Here is a 14101-nt window from a genome sequence, read left to right as displayed (position 1 = left end):
TAATTTTCTCTATTATTTAAACTTAGAATAATTAAGATAAAAATTTCACAATAATATGATCGGATGAAACGTACGCATTCAATAACTAAATTAGCCATAATGATAAGTAAAAGGTGAGTGTAAAGTTCATAAACGGCAGCATTTCAATTTCACGTTCGTCTAACTCATCGCGCGACACACTGCGGCTGTACACATCAATTAACGTCGCAGTACAGGCACGCAGAAGAGCTGCCCAGAGAGAGAGAGAGAGAGAGAGAGACACACACACACAGATACACGCACACACACAACAATATATATATATATATATATATATATATATGCCGTCGCGCTTTTATTTATAAACAAAAAGTAGAGCGGCCAGCAGCAGCTCGAGTGCTAAGTGAGAGAGCTAACGAATGATTAATGCTAGGCGTAGCGACTGCTTCGTCGCGTCATGGTACTTTAAACTTGAACATTATACGCGCACGCGAGACTCGGTTCTCACACACGGACGGTTCTTATGGCGAAGGGAACAATCGCTCTTATCGTAATATCAATTATTCGAACAGTATTTAGCGAGGAATAATAAATCGGATAAATACGCCAACGCGTATAAAAAGAATGTTTTTATTATTAAGAAAATAATTAAGAAAAGAAATAAATAATTAATAAATAATTAAGAAAAGAATAATTTTTTCTACTTTTCACGAAGCTACGGCTCTGAGAATATCCGTTGCACCGAAGCACGACGCACTTTTAGACGACGATAAATCGAGATTAAAGGCAGAATAGGCGAAGCAAAATATCTTCTTCCCTGCAAGTATTGAGCAAGTTGGAACGCCAATGCAGCCGAGTAAAAAATCTACTGCAAATGTTCCTCCGATAGATCTATGTCACGCGTACGTTTGCTCTCATTCCTTTGAATTTCTCGCGCCTCTGCGTTTCGATTATCGTTGCAGTAATCATTAAAACTCGTATAATGCAAATAGCTTTAATTAATTTGTGAAACGATTTCAAGGGCATTCAAGAATCACTCGTTTGAACTTATTCTTTTTTTTTTCTTATCATCGACTAGGCCGTGTCTCTAACGGCTTTGACCTCGTTTTGCTGTTCGATGTACCATAAAAGTTTGAGGTAACATAGTGCCAAAAGCAGACTGAAAATTCGAAATGTTTGAGCACAGACACTATACATGCCAAACGTAGTTGACGAGAGTGGGGGTGCGCGGAGGACAAATAACATCCCTACCCCTGCAATAACTCTCGATTTCATAATTAATACCCGAAAAGTAGCATAGCCAACTACTACCAACTCGTCTGTTTGTCTCTCAGTCGCGCATTTGGCGCTTCTGAGCGAGTGAGAATTTTCCCGCAAAAGTGCGCCAGAGCAGAGACGAACGAGACGCGGCTGCGGCGGGATTAACATCGCGGAGTATATCGAAGTATAGTCTCGGTGGCCCGCCGCAGCGCCGCGCTTCACCGACCTTGATGTTTTCAAGGCCAAGCGACGACGAGGTCGCGGATCGCGCTGGTCGGTTTGATCGTGGTGCAGTGCCCGAAAAAAAGAAAAAAGTGCAGTGATTGTGTCGTGTTTCCTTTCGAGCTGTCATTTCGCTCATTGGCGCTCGATAATGTTCTTGCGAGCAATACGATATATGACGATTTATTGCTTCATTGGGTTATTATTGTAGGTGCGACTTATTGCGCGATTGCTTAGCCATTCAATTTGGTATTTCGATTAATAGTTTATGCGTACGTTGAGCAATTAACGAGCTACATTGTGAGGTGTCAGCTCACTGGTCAAACTCAGATCATTCGCGATCGCTTGATAAGTTGGATTTTCGGACGAATAAGTCGATCGTTATAGCGCAAAGCAAGCTATTCTCAAGTTTTAAGATAACGACATTCTATAATTAGAACGTCTTCAACTCGAAGGAAAAAGTAATATTTTCGGCACTAAATAACACGCTCAGCGGAAGTCGCAAATCCATGCGAATACCATCGATCATTCATTCCATAAATAACAGCAGCGTAGCACCGTCGACTAACCAAGCTATGTCAATAAAGAAGACATAAATTATTGGCACTCGAGAACACCTGCATTCACTGCAATGCCGTGTCGCATAAAAAATCGAACGCAACGAGATCATCACTCTCATCCCACGCCTCGACATAACGCATCCACATTCGATCCGACGTAATCTGATCATTGACGCACCCTCAACAGCCTCGCAGCTTGCCGTCCTTCGATGAACCTCAAATGAAAGCGGCAACAACCCCGTGGCAGCTGCAGGTTCGAAAATACGCGCTGAAGCTCGCGCGTGGAAGGGGAGATAGAGATGGAGAATTATAGCCGGTCACGCCGTGGCTCGAGCGCCGGCTCGTCCAGCCTCGAGGTGCGTTGCGCCTGCCAGTACTACAAGAGCGACTCGCTGCTGCCGGAGCGCAGCGCCTTGGCCGCCCAGCACAGGCATCTACTACATCACAACGTCAACATGGTGCAAACACCACCGGCCGGTCGAAAATCCATGCCGGTTCGATGCGGGTGAGTTTCCGAACGCGGCGACACTCCGGCAGGCTGGAGGCAGAGAGAGAGAGAGAGAGAGAGAGAAAGAGAGAGGGACAGGATTATTGACTGGCTTTGCAGTTGCGCTGCAGACGCACGCTTTTTTCGCCGCACGAGGCTTCGTCAAGTGCTTTATTCTCGTTTTCCGTATATATTTCGTGAGATTTTTTTTCAGATTTTTCGAGTGAGAATCATGACGGGCAGACGCGTCAGATTTCAGATAAGACGGTAAGAGCTTTCGGAGGTTTGTGTGAAGTGCGGTGATGGTTATATAAGTTGAAAGATACGCGTTGAGATCTCCGGATGCCGGTGATAAGGGTAAACAATCGTAGGATTCGCATAACGTACAAGTAGATTTTTCTCGCATTAGTGCAATTACAAATTCGATGAAAGTGCGATTTATTTTTTTAGAAAGTAGAAAATCTCTTCTTTTTTCGGAATATCGTGTATTCGTGTCGAGTGACTGAACTTTTCCGAAAATAAGCGGGTACAGGTCGATTTTTTGGCAGTTGACGCTTTTACGAAAAAGCATTTGTGGGTCATACTACTATTAGCTGCAAACGTTGAAATTGAAATTGGATCGCAGACTCGTTTCTGTTTTCTCTCTCTCTCTCTCTCTCTCCTCTTCGTGAATTTTCAGACGCAATCAAACGAGTACATTCGTATAATAATAAAAAAATGTATTTCGCGATAGAATCTACGAAAGAATCATTGACGTGGTCGAAAATAACGCTTGAAGCATAAGTTGCAAGCTCGTCCATCACTTGTTTTAAAATCAACGCGCTCGAATTTACTGGCTGAACCGCGCGTCTAATGCGAGCGACGAGCGAGCAATCAAGAACGTAAAAATAAAGACGAGCGACAAAGTATTCGGCGACGCTTGCCAATGAAATAAATAATAAAACTCGACGCACTCCGGCAATGCTCTATTCCCAATCGTCGGCCGAGTGATAGATAAAGAAACACCATGCAATTCTCGAGGGATGTCAAACAACCGAACGCAGCAGAAGACGCGACCGACAGCTCGTTGGCACCTCGTCTAAATTTAAGCCGTCATTAGCGAAGAGCGTGCGCTCAGGAGAGACGGGTTCACGGCCATTAATTGGGTCGCTCACCTTGCCCTTTTCTCTCTCTCTCTCTCTCTCTCTCTCTCTCTCTCTCTCTCTCTCTCTCTGTAAATTCTCCATGCGCGACGCAGTCTCTAAGTACGGATAGGCGAGAGAAAAGATTGCATTGCAGCGACGAGGTAAAAGTCGAGGTGGACGCTGGCTATTTAAGGTGTCCGCTTTGGCTTTGGCTATAGATAGCCGGTGTGCGCCGAGAGCCCCGGCGCGGTCGCGGCGCACGCACACGCGCTGCTTTTCCTCTCTTTCGAATGTGACGCTGCGGCTAACACTGTCGCCGTGCCGCACTACCACTCTGCGCTCATGTCGTTTTCGCGAAACGAGGATGCGGTCATTCCCATTTAATTGGATCGAATTCGGAATCGGAGGTGAAACTGAGCCGATGATTCTTTTTTGTACGTACACATTTTTTCAGGCAAAACTGGATTCAATCTTTGGAAAATAATTATCTTTTTGAAAAGTAATTATCATAATAATCTACGTTCGTCAAGTTAATTTTAGATACATACACATGTTCTTACTCAGCCGCGTGTGTATCCGAGAAAATTGGAAAGTTGCTCTACGTACCTTAATGTATTTATATATTGCATGAAAATATATTTTATTTCATTTCATTCAGTCGATTGCTCATTTTTTTCTTCAAGTACACGTAAAATGACAATCAATAAACAAACCATAGGAAATATTGACCAAAGCTAAACTCCGCTGTAAGAGAAAAAAAACGATTGTCTTTGTGTAAACAGTCAGTAAAAGTGTAAACAAAATTAACCATACACTTTTAGAAAGCATTCTGAAATTAAGGGAAATTTCGTAACATGCATTTGCTCACGTAGACTTTCACGCTGTTTTTTGAGAGTACACTGACTCACGGTCGATTATATATTTTAGTAGCTTTGAACGAGTTTACGCGAAGTCTATTTTTTTTAATGCACTTATGTTTGTCTTAGCTCAAGATGTAGGCCAGATTGAATTTCACGATTAATTGACATTGAATGTGCGTTTCAGTTTGCCAAAACGATTTGAAGTAATAACAAGAGCTAGAATACTATGTTTGACGGTTAACAGATGTTCGCTAAAAGCAATCGCGCTAGAAAGCATGACGGGATGGGGATTTGAGTGATTTAACGCGGTATAAAGGGATATACGAGGTATGTGTACGCGGAAAATTATATTATTTTTGGGTGGGAAATGAATTTCGTGTAACATTTCCACGCGTGTACTATGTGCACTATAGTTTCAATGTACTTTTCGTGGCTCTTCGTTTCATAGGCAAATTATGGCAGAAATTATGTATCTTACGTTCCGTTAATTTTTTCTTAATCCTTTAGAATAATATTTTATAATATGTATCTGAGTGAACGGAATGTATCCTTCTATATTTGTATCAGTATGTGGACGAACCCACGGGGTTTCAAGATTTTAAGTATGATTGATGCATTAATACAATGCCGTACAAATTATCGAACCCCTGCCCCATGACGCAAAATAAAGAGGCTAGTGAATAATCAAAATAATATTAAATCTAGCATTTACAAAATATTGGTATTATTTTAATCGTGCTGTAAAACTTTCTTTAGCGATTTCTTCCCGTAGCAACAAATTTAAAAGACATTTAATTAAATCAACTCGGAAAATTATGATCCTACAGCAAATAACAGAACTACAAAGTCTTATATTTCGATATTAACGTATACTTCGTCAATTGAAATAAACACAACGATAAATTTAATGGAAAAAAAATTTTAAATAACAAATTGACCGATTTCTTCTTCACACAGCGAGCACGAGTACGAGCCGATAGGTCAGCCGGCGATACGAGTGTCAGTGCGTGAGCGTACAATGTCAATGCGTCTGGTGGCGCCGGTGGTAAAAATCACCGACACGGATGTCATACCCGTCGGTGACAGCGACGATAGTATCGACGACCGTTACCGCTTCCGAAGTCGCGCGCTCATCCTCGACGGCGATGTTATTCTTCCACTCGATGGCCGAATCGAAGACAATGTTATGGATGGCAAGAACCTGGGAGATCAAACGATGGACGATGAGGTCGAAAGTCCACAGGACTTTCAGGATCGATTGGAGGAGAGATTCCAGACTGCTGTTATTCCGCCACTTACTGGCTCGAGAACTGATGTGAAGATTCAACCTATACAGGTGAGTTTGCTTGTCAGTTTCTGTAACAAAAAGTTTCCATTGTTTTGTTGCATCCAAATTTATCATGAAGTGAACGGTACGTGAGTCAGATGAACTTACAGTTTGATGAAAATAAATTTAGACATTATTTTTAAATGTTTACTATTATGGATCTACCGAACAATTATTTTTTGGTATTTCAATATGTACAGAGTAAATCACTCACGAGTTCGATATTATCAGCAGGAAAAATTACCTTTCCGTAACATAATAACGTATGTGAAAACCGCGAACAATCTTTTGTAGTCAGTTGTTCAAATTGGAAAATTGGCATCTTATTACAAAAAAAAATTAAGTAATTATGCCGCTACTATCATTAGTTTTTCTAATTTTAATTCTAATTCTAATTCGAATCATCTACAATTAACATGCTCACCGCCGCTTCTCAAATAGCGAGTACATTCGGGAATAGGATGATTTTTACATTCCTCGTTACATAATTGTTTTTATTCTTTGTGACAAGATTCTACGATCACTCAAGCTAAAAAATAGAAATTAATAAATAATATTATTTCATTTAGTCAACATAACAATTCGCTTGTAGTTTATGCTTATGTTACTGCCGGTTACATGGCGAATTCAATAGAATTATAAAAATTAGTTTACTTCGAAAAATATTACATAAAACATTATTTCCATCAATGTATCTGCGTCCACAATAAGTCATCGCGATGTGTAAAATTGACAAGCATTTCTTTTTATTAAAGGCCGTAATCGTTAAAATTAAGATTCCATGATATGTTTAAAATATGTTATAAGTTTCAACTCGAATTCTAGATTTAGAGCAATCTATGTTGATTCTACCTTAGCTCATCACTCATACAATAAAGATAAATCTAATAACTGTCAGTGAAACTTTCTTAGTTTTTATGCACTTGTTTTGCAACAACGCGATAGTTGGAGAGTCATCAGTCAGCTTTCAATTCTACATGAAAGTCAGCTTTCAATTATACATGATTTCACTTGACGCAAATTTTCTAGTGCTAGTTTTAAAACCATAGTTTAAACTTCTCGAGTCAGGTAATAAGAATGACGTTACCGATAAGAGATACGTTATTGCCAATTTCAAACTTTTGAAAACTTTCATATGTTTGATATTATTTTATATGTTTGAAACAAACAAATTTATATGAATTTAAGCCTTTAGTTTTATAGTGAAAAAAAGCTTAGCAAAATTATTGCGCAAGGGCTTTGTCCCTTTAAATGTTCGTTGAAGTTGAAATGATAACGATTTATCATTTCATATTCAACGTTTATTTATAATTTATAATTTTAATTAATTATAATTTATTTTTATTATTTATTTTTTATTTTTCATTTATAATTTATTCGTAACAGTAGGTAAACTGTGCTATATTAATAAAATCCAAAAACTAGCAATGAATTTGACATTTGTTTGTAATAGTTTCGCTACTCGATACTGATGATGTAGCTGAATCAGTTTCAGTGCCGGTCAAAAATCTCGTTGTAGTTTTATTACATCTCATTGCAAGCATAGCAAAACTATACTTAGAATAAGCTGGCGAGTCCGGTGCTACCATTTCAAACGCAAAAGACAAAGCATCGAGATAAATTTATCTACTATGTGTTCGCTCATAGATAAATGTTGAATCAATATTTATGCTGAGCATGTTATTTAATTTATTTACGTTAATTAATTGATAAGTATCAAGTTTTTTAATTTTGTAATAATTAAGAGAGACTAATAGTCTAGTTAATGAACTTTATATTTATAAAATGTATTTAATAATAATATCCAATCATTATAATTATTTATTGTACATTTATAGATTACACATTATCATATGAATGTATTTTCAACAATATAGGTGAATTCATCAGATTCACCCCAAAGAAAAGACACAGTCGGGCAGCGTTTGAAAAGTCAAGCAGGCAGGCTTCGCACGCGTTTCAAGAGCATTCAAAAACCAACATTTATGAGACAACGTGCTGCGCGATCGAAATCAGCGGAAAAGTCACCAACAGTAACAGCAGCACCAGTAGAGAAACCACCAGCATCACCGCGGAGTCATCAGAAAGCCAGTAGAATGGAAAGATTTCGTATGGCCTTACCCGAACGACCGAAATTCTCGCTGCCCGACAAATCGAAATTTCATTTGCCCGACAAGTCCAAGTTCCACATTGATACGGCCAAGTTTCACATCAAGAAGCCAAATATAAAAATGCCAAAGTCGTTGAGTAAGCCAAAGAGGAGTGCTTCTCAGAGAGAAACGAAGGTAAAACCAAATGTACTTTCATGTTCAAAATAAGTTAATTAATTATTTTTTATTTTCTAATCATTCCAGCCTCACGACGACACTCATCCGTCCGAAACAGCGTCAACGAAAAGTGGACGTCGCAACATCTTCGACTTCTCAACTCTACCCCGTCCAAAGATCTTCGATCGCAAAGCGAAAGCCAAAGACGAGTACGTAACCTCATCGCCCAAAGAGTCACGCGCACAGTCGACCGAGTCATCGACCTTCCCGCGAGCAAAAAAAGCATCACAATCATTGAGTGCACGATGGGCGGCAAGATTCGGCGAAACGATCAAAGGTTTTCATCACGAAGAATCAGCAGTTCCACCACTCGAAAGAAGCAAACCATGGAGACATCCGTCCTTAGAAAAGCCAAGATTATCACTCAAACCACAAGAATCCAGTGAAGGAGAAGAATTAAAATTGCCATGGGAGAGTAGTGAAAGGAGATATGACGCTGAAGATGAAGCTGAAGAAGACAGAGATATGTCGTATGGAGATAGATCGGATATCAAGGTGGTGTATACATGTTTTAATCATTATTTATAAGTCTTGTTTATGAAAAATAAACTAAAGAATCGTTTTGGAATTATATTGTTTGATAAAAGTTGAAAATAAACATTAAAACATGCAGATGAATTTAAGAAGATTCTAACATGTATGTACCACCATAGGAATTTGAACCACCGAATCACAAGGAGGAACCGATTAGAGATCCACGACTGGAAGACGAGCAGCTAATGCAGCAATTTGGCACTGAGGAACGCAAAAAGAGAGTTACATTAGTCGAGGATACCGGTGAATCTGCAGTTGACCTTGAGGTAAATACAACTATAGAATAAAATTAAAGTAATGAAAAAAGATAGTCTGAAAAAATAAATGATTTTATAGGTGGAAAATGAGCATCAAACGTATCATCCCAAAGAACTTGGCTCTTTCCCTCCGGTAGATCCACGCGAATTCCAAGAGTCCCCCATACGTGCGCCATCAGGTGGATTATCTGAGGATGAAGAGTCGATGCGTTCGGATCGTGAAATTCAACAATCAAGTGGTAGTTCTTGTGAGAGAAGACGACATGGCGTTATCGAAGAAATTGACTCGGATGAGTTCTTCCTCAGGGAAAAGGGTATCAGCCAAGAAAACATGCGGTTTCATATTATGAATGAGATAAGGTTTGTTGATAATGAATCTCATTTTGCGTGAAAGAGTTCAATCTATAGAAATGATTGAATATAATAATAAAATGCGGAAAAGCAATAATTGATAGCTTTGTAACTTTTGAAATGTATTTCATATCGACCTAACAGAAATCAAATTTACGCTATAGGCTTAATTCTTTGATGGCCACAATTAATCAGAATACATTTATCATCCATATTCTTTCAAACTTTGATTTTATTACTATAAATGAACTTTATCTGTCGAAATTGAATGTACTTTCTTTTATCAACAGAGATGCTTTGAGGCCTCGTGCGGACGACACACCACCAATACCACCAAAGCGCACAAGATCGATGCGTAAACGCCAAGAAGAGTCATTGGAATCATTCGACGTGTCGTTACCACCAGAAAAGCCAAAACGCGAGTTATCATTACGTCGAAGTCAAATGTCACTCGATCACACAAACAGTGTCTCATCGTCACGGCACAGAATCGTTTATCAAACCGATGGACCGTTCCAGCGCGACAAAGGTGACTTATACGCCGATGAACCTCTCGATAACATCGTGGTGGTAAAACCCGAACGACGAAAATCTCGTACATCACTGAGAAGTCAAAGTATAATCTTGCCGACGGAAGAGTCAAACATCTTATCTGTACCGATGCAATCCGATCACGTGGGTATCAATGCTCAAGACATTGAAGACATGATGGAACGACAACGATGCGTTCAAACTCTCGACATTTCAAGACCGTCGCCACCAGTAGTACCAACGAGGAGAAAGCGTTTACGAAGGGATCAATCATCGAGTCTTAGTATACGAACGAACGAAAGTGCATTGTGCAACGGTTATGGCGATTTAGCTGGGTCACACGAACGTATCCCACCACCAACACCGCCTCCAACTCCGCCACTCGATGCAGGTATAAGCGAGCGAGAGATCGAAGAGATGATTCAAAGACAACTTCGAGTACAACACATCGACGAGTTGGATTACATCTTACCACAACCACCTGTGCCACCGAAAAGAATAAGATCAAGAACTGCATCGCTTGCGCCCGAAGACGATCGAACATCACACGGTGCAGAATCGTTGCCAGGTGACTTTGGCTACGTAGATGAAGATATACTAACGATACCAAGAGATTCATCGTCGAGAGAACCAAGTTTGCCGGGCTACGCTGTGATTGAGAAGAAGGAAAAACCACCTAGACCGCCACTACCAAAAAGGAAGAGAGGCAAGTTTGCTACTGCACCAAGGCCCTCGAAGAATGGTCCGAAGAGACCGACCAGGACTTACAGTACTCTTAGGCCTGCCAAGTCTGATACGTTGAGGTATTTTTTTGTACAATGAAATATTTCATTAGTAAAAGGTCAGTTTATCAGACATGAAATTCTTGTCTTTTCAGAAAATCGACAGAATCAATGCCATTCATGGACGCTGACTTCGACGAGGCAGAATTTCACAAAGACCTTCGCAGCGGTGACGTACTCATAAAAATACAAGGTCGACCGTTACCAGCACCACCACGACCACCACGTCGCAGGCGAGACTTTCCGCGAGAACCAACTCCGATAATACGATGTAGTCTTCCGCGTGAGATCACTCCTGACTTTTCGGAAACTGTGGCTTCTACACAGACCGATCCATTACCGGACGACCTCGTGATCGAAGAAGAAATTACCACGGCGAAATTGGTTGTCACGCCATCGAGATCAGGTTCATCACAGATACTCATCAGTACGGAAAGTGAAAGAGTACCAAGTCCGACGGGTGGTAGTTTCAAGAGTGTCACCAGTGGTACGCCACCAATACCGCCACTGCCCGGCAGCATGACTCCAAGGGATGGTGACAGAACACGCGCTGCTGAAAAGGGTATACTTTACAAAGTGATCATTGTTCGAACGTACTTTAAAATTTCTTTTACTTTAGGTATCAGCGACCGAAAAGAACCTCCCTCCGACGATAGCAAGCGAGTGATAGATTTGTCACAATTGGAAATGTTACGCACGGCATTGTTTTCAACAGACGAGCCTCTAAGGATACCACACCTGGAAGTGGGCGATTTGAAAGTCGACAGGTTAACAGTCTCACAACTTGAGGCTTACAAAGTCGCAGCTTCAGAGATAGACGCGATAGTCGTGTCGGCTACGGAAATGACCGGTAAAACTGAGACTGAAAGCCTCCATCCGTCGTTGTTGCAGGAACTTATAGCTATTAGAAATCAACTACGTGAGTAAAAAGGATCTTGGGATTCAATCTAAAATCGACGAATACAAAATAAATGTATGTATATTGCAGAGGCTGTAGTAGCATCTCAACCACAATCAAGACCGCAAAGTGCAATGGAAGATGCGAGTACTGCAACGAGCAACGAACGCATTGATCTTCCATTTGATATAGACAGGAGATCGACGACGGAGAGACGTATAATTACGAGGGAGAGTTCACCGCTACTAGTTGTAGCATCACCGCCTGCGGAATTAGAAGCTACTGGTGATAAAGGTCGGACATTATTGCCACATTCGAGTTCCACTAGTGATCTCCCATCCACGGGGTCGGATAGTATTACTGTCAGCGAGAACGTTGTGACTGTTATTCCAGTGGAGCCAGTGGAGGTGAGAATTAAATAATTTCTTTTTAAATATTTCTGAAGGACGAAATCGTTATTATTTTTCATTTAATACAAATTGATAAGAATACGAAGGCAATAGACGAATTAATGAACACGGTAAATTTATTATACAAATGACGAAAATAATGTATAGAAATCAATATTTTACTTGCAAACTTCAGCGGATAAGCTCCAGCTTGTGGTTGATTCATTCTTTTCGAAAATCTCAAACTTGCTCTTTTTCTATATCAGGCTCTTGATGAAGTAACAATAATCAGCACAGAACTCTCAACTGAGGAGTCAACAACAGCAATAACAAACTCCACCGAATCACTCGTCGCGTTAACAACGTCAACAAAAATGGCAACAGCAAGGTCAAGATCACGCTCAGCATCACCAACGCGAGTGCCGTCAGGAGCAGTACGCCAGACAGCCAGCCCGGTAAAGTCGTTACCACCGGTGATATCGGTGACGCCCGACGCCATAACGTCACTACCAATGAACAACAACACCGTAACCACCTCGGAGTCACTAAGACACGCACAAGAGTCGAACGGAGCGCAGCCACAACGTGCTGTTATATCGTACCGCGGCTCCGACGAGGACGACTTGCCTAATTATCATCATCGCCAAAACCCACCATCACGCGATACGTCATCCCCATCACCACCACCATCACTACCACCTACAACGAAACAGTCACAACAGTTGCCTACGAATACACAATTCATAGCATTTTCCACATCACAAATCCCATCGGAGTTCTTCAGCCTGGCGAGTAGTCCTCCTTCTCCTCCGAGAGCTATCGGCAGTGATCAGATAGAACCAAGTATCACCGAAATGACCGGCCAGCTGTTCAGGGCACTCAGCCAGGCAGGAAGCCGTTCACTCAGGAATTTTGTCGATTCTGTAGTTTCTAGATTCGCCGATTCAACAGCTCACCCCCATGATGCAGCGACGTCTGCAGAGTCGCAGCAGGTCCACATCCCCGACGAAAAATTACGACGAGTAGAATTGGCTGTCTGCGCACTTCTCATTTTGATTGCTGGACTTATCGTCTTTATTATCTGCATGCCCAGGACTGTCACGCATCATCATCACTGGGACTACTTCAATCCGCCTCAATGAGGTCCAGAATAAATTTCGTACGTCGATTGTAAGTATTTTTCATCGCGTTCGAACGACACTTCACCTTTTGTTCGATCCTTTGAGTCATTTAGTGTAAAGAAGACTTTAACTGTTTCCATTTTTTCTCGATGAGCACCGTTCATTTTAGCAAACTAAATTATATCAATATGTGCATTGTACTCTAAAAGTGGATATAAAGTAAAGTAGTCGAGCATATGTCATGCATAAGCTCCCCGAACGATACTAAAATGTTTTCACCTCAAAGCAATGTCCATTTGTGCATATTATCCTGACAATCCCATTAAATAATTGATTTAGTTTAGTCATAGCATAAATTTCACGCATGCGACAATCTATGTGTAACTCGAAGGATCGAAAAAATCTACAAAGACGTATTTCATGAAAATTTTAAAATGACTACTATGTGTCGATGCGTTATTATTGTATTTATGTTTAACTTTGTTTTTGTATACCAAAAAATTCATAGATTTATACATGCGTTATTGTTATCGAAGAATTATATGACAGTTGTTGTTGAAATATCATGTTGAACAAAAAAGAAAAGGGAACTTTAATAAATCGATTATAAAAACTTTTTGGAAGATTTTAAAAACAAATATTTGGTTTATTTATTTTTTCAGATCCCATTGAAAAATACATTATAAACTGCAAAAATAAAAAACGTCGGGTTTCATACTCCACATTATGCCGAATAAACACATGCACATACAACAAAAACTTAATATAAGACAAGTATTTTGAAAATCAGGCGGAATTCGAATGACAACGAGGTAAAATAAAATAATTTTAAATATATTTTCAGAATTTTAATTTAATAAAATTTTAGAAAAAATTATTATGTATTGTTATTATTCTATTCTGTAACTGAATGGAATGAATATCATCGATAACAGGAAATACATAAATTTATTTATCTTTTACAATTTGTACATCATATTTGTAAATATGTATTTATTCAAATTAATATTCTATTACATGATTTTAATTTTATTTGGAATTTTGATTACTCGATCATAGTAGAATTAATACACCTTTTACAATGTAGAATCA

At 39.9% G+C, this 14101-nt stretch overlaps 1 protein-coding gene across 1 annotated transcript; it reads left to right on the top strand.

Annotated features, from left to right (window-relative positions):
• Nucleotides 1–1313: 1313 nt before the first annotated feature.
• On the top strand, nt 1314–13639 carry LOC131672200 (uncharacterized). The gene is made up of 11 exons (XM_058949265.1): nt 1314–2526; nt 5450–5828; nt 7697–8104; nt 8174–8641; nt 8800–8946; nt 9017–9297; nt 9579–10622; nt 10697–11163; nt 11221–11520; nt 11590–11906; nt 12155–13639. Exons 1-11 carry the CDS (start codon nt 2321–2323, stop codon nt 13028–13030), a joined length of 4893 nt encoding a protein of 1630 aa, XP_058805248.1. The 5' UTR covers nt 1314–2320; the 3' UTR covers nt 13031–13639.
• The last annotated feature ends 462 nt before the right edge of the window (nt 13640–14101 follow it).

The sequence above is a fragment of the Phymastichus coffea genome, unplaced genomic scaffold (assembly GCF_024137745.1).
Source record: "Phymastichus coffea isolate CEN01 unplaced genomic scaffold, Cenicafe_Pcof_1.1 PCOF00145, whole genome shotgun sequence".
Classification (NCBI taxonomy): domain Eukaryota; kingdom Metazoa; phylum Arthropoda; class Insecta; order Hymenoptera; family Eulophidae; genus Phymastichus; species Phymastichus coffea.
Note: the sequence above shows the minus strand (reverse complement) of the source record. Positions and strands in the feature narration are given on the sequence as shown.